Raw genomic sequence first — 10,346 nt, forward strand, 5'->3', positions numbered from 1 at the left:
CCTGAAAGTGATGTCACAGGTAGACAGGGTTGTAAAGAAAGCTTTTGGCATCCTGGCATTCATAAATCAAAGAATTGAGTATAGGAGTTGGGATGTTATGGTGAGGTTGTATAAGACATTGGTGAGGCCACATTTGGAGTATTGTGTGCAGTTCTGGTCACCTAACTATAGGAAGGATATCAGTCAAATTGAAAGAGTGCAGAGAAGACAGACATACTTTATTGATCCCGAGGGAAATTGGGTTTCATTACAGCTGCACCAACCAAGAATAGTGTAGAAGTATAGCAATATAAAACCATAAATAATTAAATAATAATAAGTTAATTATGCCAAGTGGAAATAAGTCCAGGACCAGCCTATTGGCTCAGGGTGTCTGACACTCCGAGGGAGGAGTTGTAGTTTGAGGGCCACAGGCAGGAATGACTTCCTATGATGCTCAGTGTTACATCTCAGTGGAATGAGTCTCTGGCTGAATGTACTCCTGTGCCTAACGAATACATTATGGAGTAGATGGGAGTCATTGTCCAAGATGGCATGCAACTTGGACAGCATCCTCTTTTCAGACACCACCGTCAGAGAGTCCAGTTCCACCTCCACAACATCACTGGCCTTACGAATGAGTTTGTTCATTCTGTTGGTGTCTGCTACCCTCAGCCTGATGCCCCAGCACACAACAGCAAACATGATAGCACTGGCCACCACAGACTTGTAGAACATCCTCAGCATCGTTCGGCAGATGTTAAAGGACCTCACTCTCCTCAGGAAGTAGAGACGGCTCTGACCCTTCTTGTAGACAGCCTCAGTGTTCTTTGACCAGTCCAGTTTATTGTCAATTCGTATTCCCAGGTATTTGTAATCCTCCACCATGTCCACACTGACCCCTTGGATGGAAACAGGAGTCACCAGTGCCTTAGCCCTCCTTAGGTCCAGCACCAGCCCCTTGGTCTTTTTCACATTAAGCTGCAGATGATTCTGCTCGCACCATGTGACAAAGTTTCCCACCATAGTCCTGTACTCAGCCTCATCTCCCTTGCTGATGCATCCAACTATGGCAGAGTCATCAGAAAACTTCTGAAGATGGCAAGACTCTGTGCAGTAGTTGAAGTCTGAGGTGTAGATGGTGAAGAGAAAGGGAGACAGGACAGTCCCCTGTGGAGCCCCAGTGCTGCTGACCACTCTGTCTGACACACAGTGTTGCAAGCGCACGTACTGTGGTCTGCCAGTCAGGTAATCAATAATCCATGACACCAGGGAAGCATCCACCTGCATCACTGTCAGCTTTTCACCCAGCAGAGCAGGGTGGATGGTGCTGAACGCATTGGAGAAGTCAAGAAACATGACCCTGCTAGGATGTTGCCGGGTCTTCAGGAGTTGAGTTACAGGGAAAGATTGAACAGGTTAGGACTTTATTTCTTGGAGCACAGAAGAATTGAGGAAGGATTTGATAGAGGTATATAAAATTATGAGTGGTATAGACAGAGTAAATGCGAATAGGCTCTTTCCACTTAGATTAGGAGAGATAAATACGAGAGGACATGGCTTTAGGGTGAAAGGGCAAAGGTTTAGGGGGAACTTCTTCACTCAGTGAGTGGTGGGATTGTGGAACGAGCTGCCATCTGACGTGGTAAATGTGGGCTCAGTCTTAAGTTTTAAGAATAAATTGGATAGATACATGAATGGGAGAGGTCTGGAGGGTTATGGACTGGGTGCAGGTCAATGAGACTAGTGGAATAAAGCTTCGGCACAGACTAGAAGGGCCGAATGGCCTGTTTTCTGTGCTGTAGTGTTCTATGGTTCTATTAATAACAATTGCATAGGTGTGCAAAAGTCATTAGGAACTGACCTTCAAGCCTACAGTGTATTTGGATTCCCACACTGTGTCCCTGGGCAGAATATTTGTGGAATAAAGAATAACTCCTAGCAGTTACCAGCATTAAATTAATTAGACATAGTGGTTAGACCCAAATCAAGCATTGTTGATTTCAACTCAGGTTAACCTTTATAATATTCAAAAGAAATATCAGAGTCAGAATAAGGTTTATTATCACTGACATGAAATTCATTATTTTGCTGCAGTGGTATAGTGCAAGGCATAAAAATTATTCGGTTAGCAAAATAAATGGCTCAAAAGATAAATAATGAGGTAGTGTTCAAGAGTTTGTGGATCATTCAAAAATCTGATGGCGGGGAAGAAAAAGTATAAACCATTGAGTGTGGGTCTTGAGGCTCCTACTCCTTCCCAATGATAATAATGAGAAGGTATGTCCTGGATGGTTAAGGCATTTAATGGTTGATATCGTGATCTTCAGACAGTGCCTCTTGAAGATGTCCTCAGTGGTGGGAGTTTTGTGCTCCTGATGGAGCTAGCTGAGTTACAACCCTTGCAGCCTTTTATGATCTTGTGCTTTGGAGCCTTTGTATCAGGCTGTGATAAAACCTGTCAGAATGCTCTCCACTGTACATCTTTAGAAATTTGCTGGTCTTTGGTGACACATCGAATCTCAAACTCCTAATGAAGCAGAGCTGCCTGTGTGCCTGTTTGTGATTGTATCAGTGTGTTGGGCCCAGGATAGATGCTCTGTAATGTTGTTGTCTAAGAACCTGAAGTTCATCGCCCTTTCAACCACTGACACCTCAACTGAGGATTGGTGTGTGCTCTTTCGACTGCCTCTTCCTGAAGTCCACAATCAATTCCTTGGCTTTACTGAGTGCAAAGTTGTTGTGACACCATTCAACCAAACAATCTATCTCAGTCCTCTACACCTCCCCACTGCTGTCTAAGATTTTGCCAGCAACAGAGATGTCATCTGTAAATTTCTAGATGGTGTTTGTGCAACGACTAGCCACACAGGCACGAGTGTAAAGAGCAGAGCAGCGGGCTAATCACACATTCTTGAGGTGCACCTATCTTGACTAAGAGCAACTCTAAAAATTTACGGCTGAACAAAATGAGTGCTGCTTCTCATTTTCAATATTGGTTGAGTGATTAGGTTCATTTGCTTTGGACTTGGTTTATGCCTCCTAAATTTCTCTCTACATTGTAAAGGGTGGCAGTTTCATATGTGTACCTTAGAAATGGCACTGGAATCTATTTGTCATTGCCTATCCAGGTTATTGATGTCCATAGTGCACCTGATATTTCTATGGTGACGTGTGACTACTTGGCTCATTAATCCTAAAATCAAGCCCAATACCACTTCATACCAATGTCATGGTGCTTTCAGCAATACAAAGTTTCTGAATCTTATTTCATGTATTCCTTTTAAGAACATGTACTGGGACAATATTAGTGTGAAATATTTCTCGTGGGATATTCCCCCAACCATACTATTTTGCATTGACTAACAGAGCCCTGTAGACTGGATAGATGCTAACAAGAAAAAACTGCAGAGGCTGGAATTCCAAGTAACACACAGAAAATGCTGGAGGAGGTCAGCAGGCCAGGCAGCATCTATGGAAAAAAATACAGTTGATGTTTTGGGCCAAGGGTCTAGGCCTGAAAGGTTGACTGTACTCTTTTCCATAAATGGATACTGTTCGCTCTTTCCAGTTCATGGATCAACAATCTCCTTCTCCTTCAACACCATTGTTTACCCAAAAGCTATCAAGGTCCAATGTGCCCCGTGAAACTGTTAATCATTTCATTCAGTCCATTTTTGTATCAAGTCAGTACAAGCCCTTGCACTTAATAGACTGAACGGGGTAAATAGTTCTTCTCCAGTCTCAGTTAAATGAACATGGTGGAATTTAAATAGTCTGTAGATTTTTTAATAGAATATTCCAGCCATGTTTTGAAATTTGATTAAATAGAAATCTTTTATTGATACAGAGCTTTCGTAAATTCTGGACTACCAAGCACTTCCAAACCAATGGTGTGTATTTAGTATTACAAATTTGGAAAACATGGTGTTCAATTTGTACACAGTTAGATCTACACAAAAATGCAGGAAAGTATCATATTAACTGAGGTATCAGCGTTGAACAGAGAATCAAGTTTTTTTTAAGATTCACACTAAATTTGTTTCTACAACAGTGCAAATGAAGCCTGAGTCTAATGACTGAACTCCACTAGTATCAGAAAAATGTAGAGCAAGCCCTCAGCTCATTTTACAGCATGGATAATCAATATGTCTTTTTTTAAATAAAGGGGCAGGGTTTTTTTAAATGGAGATGTCAGGATATATGCACAGACACGAGAATTTTAATATTAACAAAAATGTGATCAGAATATAGGAAATTTGAAATGGGGTGTGAATAAACACATCCTAGTTCAATTATCTGTTCTCTTTAATCATGCTTCATGTAAAATTACATTTGCCTCACCATGGGTGATGTCATGAGAGACTAGCTTTTACTTCCTAAAAAAAAGATCAGAGGGTCTCAAACATCTGATGGCATATTTGTTTATGGATGAAATTCCATGGTGCATTTAAAAAGCAAAGCTTTTATTTTGAAATTTTAAAAATGTTGACATGTAAGCTTGTCTGTTCCCTTGAGACTTTCAAAATGATGCCTCCATATTCCCTAGGCAGGCTACCAAGAGTGTACTTTAGCCTTCAGGTTCGATGTTCGGTGTTCTTGCATTTAGATCTGAGATACTGTGAAAGATGGTTTCATTTGAATTACAGAATTCCTGTCCAAACCATTCCTCTGCAATCCATGTGTCAAAATAATAAACATAAAACTCGAAAATGTCTAAAAGAGAAAATGGAAAGCTTCTGAGAATTTCCTGTCATTAGTAAAAGGCTCCTTTGAAAGTTTTTGTTCAAAAAGAATCTTTTTTTTTGCGGAAGGAAAAGGATCTACAAGTGAACCCAGCTGTTCAGTGAAACTTGCAGAGTCGGTGGGTCTCCAAAGGCATTCTTAGACTTTAATAATAGCAATTAAGCGGGACTGAAACATGACCTGCTTTAGACTAAAGTGACTGCATTCCTGTATTTTCAAATGATATATATGCTGAAAGCGATCCTTACAACTTACTGAAAATATTATTTAATTATCGTTGTAAAGAAATCTTGCAATATTAGTTCTTTGAGATTTTTATACATGCATTTAAAACAAATTTTTTTGACAGTGCCTTAAAGACGTATGGTTCTTGAAGACCCATTTTTACCACCCACACATAATGAAAAAGTGTGTGTTTTATAAAGTAACATTGATCATTACAACATACACAGATTTTCTACTGGAAGCATTTTAGCACCATCAGAAGTAGCTGTAATACTGACTGATCCAAATGACTAGTCATAAAATTACTCCATTACTTTATGACCACCTAGCAATTATGCAGAGCATTTGAATTTAAGTTCTCAGCATTTCAGTTTGAATAAATACTATATAAAGATAGGCAAGCAATACTGTTTGTATCATCCATCCTAAACTTTCCAATTAAGGGATTCAACTGCATTTTGAATAGCAATATAATTTTGACTTTACAGCTCTTTCTGATAAAATATTTAAATCAGTTACCATAACTTTGATTAAAATGTGATTTATCCTGATAACTATTCTAAACCTACATTACACTTATTCAAATTTCAGATTGGCTTATCAAAACTATTTACTAATTTTGATCGTGCTCTCAGTGAGATCACTCACCTGTACGCAGTGTTTGTCGTTTGAAATAGGTTTCCAGATAAAATAATGAAAGATTATGAGTTATTTATGTAAATGTTGATATGGTAGGATTTTTCTGCTTGCAATGACCATGTTGTGGAATGGCATCTTATGTCCATAACGATCTTAAAATTATGGCATCTTTCCCCTTACTTCTTTTAGAGACACTGCAAGGTATATTTGGGCAATGTAATGCACTGTGGTGAACAACTATGGAGAATCTTTACTTGGGTATCATTTTACGAAAGCATTGTTTTAATACAGGTATCATTGTTCAGGCTATCAGTAGCAGGTTCAACAACAACTAATTTCCAAATGAAGATTAAGTTTTAATATTAAAATAAAAGAGTTAGAACATTAGTACTATCATTGAAAATAGTTAAATATTTTCAAATATATTTGCAATAAATGTGGTATATTATCTAAGGCCAGGAATTAATATTTGCTAATGAAGGTGTTTTGCAAAATGCCCTATAATTGACTTAACTCAATGTAATACTGCATCTTTGCATCAGGATACATGTATGTCTGATTCATTATAGTACATATTGTGCACTGGTACTGGCTGTTAAATGTATCTTTAAATCATTTTAACACTAATGTAGCATTGAACGGTGTATAATTCCATGCTGGTAATTAAATGATTGTATACATCTGGTGATTATAATGATTCCCTGTGATCTCTCCATTTAGTTCAAAGTCCTACTTCTTCACCCAGGAGAAAGCTGAAGAGGAGGGAAATTGAAGCTATTCAATGTGAGGTCAGGAAGATGTGCAATTATGACAAAATTCTTGCAACGAAAAAGAACTTGGACCATGTCAACAAGATCCTGAAAGCCAAAAGATTGCAAAGACAGTCAAAAACTGGCAATAACATAGTAAAAAAGAGGAGAGGCCGTCCAAGGAAGCACCCTTTGCCGCTTGAAGAAGACTTAACAGACCAGATGCCAGTACTGGAGAAGTGTGTGGATCTTCCCAGTAAACGAGGTCTGAGGTACAATTTAGCCCCTGAAATGCTGGCTGCAGCCAGTCAGGACACAATCAAGGACACAATTGAAGCTGTAATATGCATGGCACAGCAACAGCAGCCGAAGTCAGATAAAGGCACCAAAAGAAAGCAGAAAGAGGAAATTGGGCAAAATGTGAAGAGACATAGGAAGTCCAAAGAAACTGAAAAAGAGGCAATCACCACAAGTTCTAAAAGGTACAACAGTTTGAACATCTCTGCCACCAGCTACCAGTCAACAGCCATCAATCACTGAAACCTTCCTGCACTTTAATATTACTTGGTGAATGAGAAGGGAATGACTTAGATTCAGATATTGGAAAATTTTTAAATGATAACCATTTTCTCACACAATCCACCGTATGAAAGGGATGGCCTCTTCCAGCATTCACTGCGTTCTTTATAAATACCAGACTCCACTGTCAACATCTGGTGTTTCGATATGTCAGTTCAGTTTCACTATTTTGTACAAACATTCCTTCTCCCTGTTTACCGCGCTCTATCCACGGACCCATTATTTGCAAAGTGAGCAACGTGTAATGGTGTTTTAAAGGGTAAGCTAGTGCAAGTACAGTACTTTTGGCAGCCTTTTAGAAGAATGTATTAATGAAATGTTCCTTGGGAAGGCAGGCAAAAATAACATTACGCTTGCAACTGTGTTTCTTATATACTGGATTTATAATCAATATATGCTAGTTGATTAAAGGAGAAAGAAAGAAATTTTAAAATATTCTTGCCGACATTCAGGCAATACTGTACTCACAGAGCCTTAAATGCAAAAGTGTTATCCATGTAAAGCACTTTCTGCGTCAGTTCAACATATGCTCTTGAAAACTCAGCAGAAATAAAAGAAAAGTCATAAAGGAATTTCCAATCAATAAATGTCCCAAGTTTTTTTATGTGTTGAAAATAAATGTCCCTGCCTTGATGGACAACCCTGTCAAAAAGTGACATTAATCAGAATCTAAAAGAGGTCCATAGCACAAAATAGATTCAGCCTGAACTTCTCAAGGGATTTGCTGGATCTATTATTGCCACCTAGACTTTTATCACTGGTCTCTTCCTTTGAGAAGCAATATCATACAAAGCAGTGAACATAGAACAGTGCAGCACAGTACAGGCCATTCGGCCCATGATGTTGTGCCAACCTTTTAACAGTGAAAACAAATTCAAAGTATTCTTTCAATAGAGAGATTTGCATCTGATCCCTCCCCCCAAAGAAATAATTGATTTCCAACTCTCGCACTTGCCCCTAAAATCTTTGAGCAATTATTTTCACAAGTGACTTTCTGTAAAGGTAGGAATTGATGTTGTAATCTAGATCATTTAAAAGTATAACATTGTGTGCCCTCTTGTATGGCCTTACAGTTTTCCAAAGTAAATAGATGTTAACAAAAAAAATTAAAATATATTTTTTCTGCAATTATCTAAGTTTCACATCAAATTTATTCATGCAATATTTAAGAGACTGTTCTCCAAAATTATAAAATTTACGCTGAGAAATGCCCCTGATTTGCCCACAATATTACTTTAAAATTAACTCTCACCTCTGAACACACAAAATAGAAACATCCAAAATACACAAAGAACATGTTGAATATTTTCCATAACAAACAGAACTGTCACCAGCTGAAATCTATACAATGGATGGTCAGGTCGTAGATATCGTTTTTACCTGTTCATTCTTAGCAAATGGTAATCCCCATCCGCCAGTTGTCCTTTCAAAATCAATCACTAGTGAAGAAAATATTCTGCTGCAAAGGGACATTTCTTTTAATCATGTCCTAGTTAACAGTGTCAGTGTAAATCACAATTTCCTAAATTATTGTATGCAAATAATCAGATACTTAATATCAAAGAAATGGATGCTTATCCCCAGAGTAACGGTTGTCTTGTATCCTGGTAATCGTGTTTTTTTATATTTCTTTATGAAAACTGGATGAAAAACTAACCTTAAGCTTTTGAATTTCTGTATTTAATTTCCCCTTATGCAAAAAGAAATTAAGTGTTCTTATGATGATAATCCAAAACATATTTTCAATTATTTTTAAAAATGAATAATTGTGACTGCAGTTAATATTTAGGCAAAATGTTTATATCATGGCAGCCTTAATTCAGTCAAAAACAATAACCTGTTGTATATAATGTAATTACACATCTTTGACCTGCATGGGTTCAAACTGTCTGAATCATCTTGTCTGTGTAATTGTCATTTTAACTGTTTTTCAATCAACTTTAACCATTGATTTTGATGCCAAACAATTGTTTTAATGCATCTGGGGTTTGGGAATGGGGCTAATTGAAGTTGGGGGTGGAGGGGGTGGGGAGGGATGAAATTCATATATTCTACAATATACAAGTTTTAAAAGTAACCCTTGCCTTTAAAATTTGGTACGTGGTGTCACAGAAGCAAAACCATTAAAATGACAATGACATAATTGTTTAAAATGGACCACAGCATTGACAAAATTTTATCAGCATGGAGGTACAGTAAATTTTGGGTCTGATATAGCACGGTATTGTGCTGATGTGAAATAATGTATTGTAACATATCTAGTGAAAAGCCTGCCAAGGTTGCAACACTAAAACAATACAGAGACATTGAAAGAACTGCCAAATGTTCTACACGGGTGTCCTAGTCAAATCCCAGTGTTTTGTTTTTACTCTGGCTTTTATTTAGGAAGAAGAGCAATTTTTTGCCGAAAGTTGATAAGACTACAAATGAAGTTTCAAAAAAAAAATGTACCTTTAAACATGGGGCACAAGATCCTTTTACATAGTGCTGGCTTATTTTAGTCTGTATTCATAGTGTTTTTAAACCTTTTTTAGAGTGTATTTGCATGTTATTATACTTGACTGTATGTACACATATTTTAGACAAATATTATATTTGTATTCTAATTAAACATAGAGCAAACTTGTACATTGTTGTTTGAAATGTTTTTTGTAACGGTTTTTATTCATGAAGCATTTTTGTACATTGAATAGATATGAACTGCTGTTGATTGGCGCTGATGTATTTGGCATGCTGATTGTCATGCTTCTACATATAGTTGTTGGTTTTTAAAACTTTTTTTCCGAGAGAAGCTCATTGTCTTGCTGCCGAAATCAGGTTAGCAATAGAGCACTTACTGAAAAGTAATCTGTTCATATGTTATTCATTGTGTGAAAATAAAGAAACTTAATCAAAACCAACAACCAGTACTGAAAATGTCATCTTTGTCTATATGGCTTGATTTGCTTTTGCACATTCTGGAAAAGTTGCTACGTCTCCTGGAAGAACCCCCAGCTCTTTTTACACATAAATGACCAACTAACTGGTCATCTCTTGCTACAGTACAAGTAAATAAAGTAATATCCTCAGTCCCATTTCAATAAATGAAATGTCTTCTGTATCACATCTATGTCAGTTTATCCAATTTATTATAGGAACAGCCAACAAATATACTGAGCGTCAGGTCAAACATTGAATTATGTCAAAAGCTTGCTTAATTTTTTTTTAATGCATTTTTTAAAAAAGTTACGCACTGAAATATTTTCATCATCCCTAATACCACACTGCATTCAGGACTGAATTGTTGAGAATATGCTCGTGCACTTGGTGAGATTGACTTCTCCACATTTATGTATACTGCCCTCAGAAATGCAACTTAAAAATTCCAGGATACTATATCCACTTTTGACCAATGCTACGTTATAACTTCAGAACAATCCAAGAATATCG

At 37.4% G+C, this 10,346-nt stretch overlaps 1 protein-coding gene across 3 annotated transcripts in view; it reads left to right on the forward strand.

The window, feature by feature from the left end:
- setbp1 (SET binding protein 1) overlaps positions 1–9,820 on the forward strand; it is a 272,071-nt gene extending 262,251 nt beyond the window's left edge. For all 3 annotated transcript variants that reach the window (XM_073064319.1, XM_073064320.1, XM_073064321.1), the window contains exon 5: positions 6,310–9,820. In XM_073064319.1, the coding sequence (XP_072920420.1) occupies positions 6,310–6,878 (569 nt within the window). In that variant the 3' untranslated portion in view covers positions 6,879–9,820. The remainder of the gene's footprint in view (positions 1–6,309) is intronic.
- Positions 9,821–10,346: the final 526 nt, after the last annotated feature.

Source organism: Hemitrygon akajei, chromosome 13 (genome assembly GCF_048418815.1).
Source record: "Hemitrygon akajei chromosome 13, sHemAka1.3, whole genome shotgun sequence".
NCBI lineage: Eukaryota > Metazoa > Chordata > Chondrichthyes > Myliobatiformes > Dasyatidae > Hemitrygon > Hemitrygon akajei.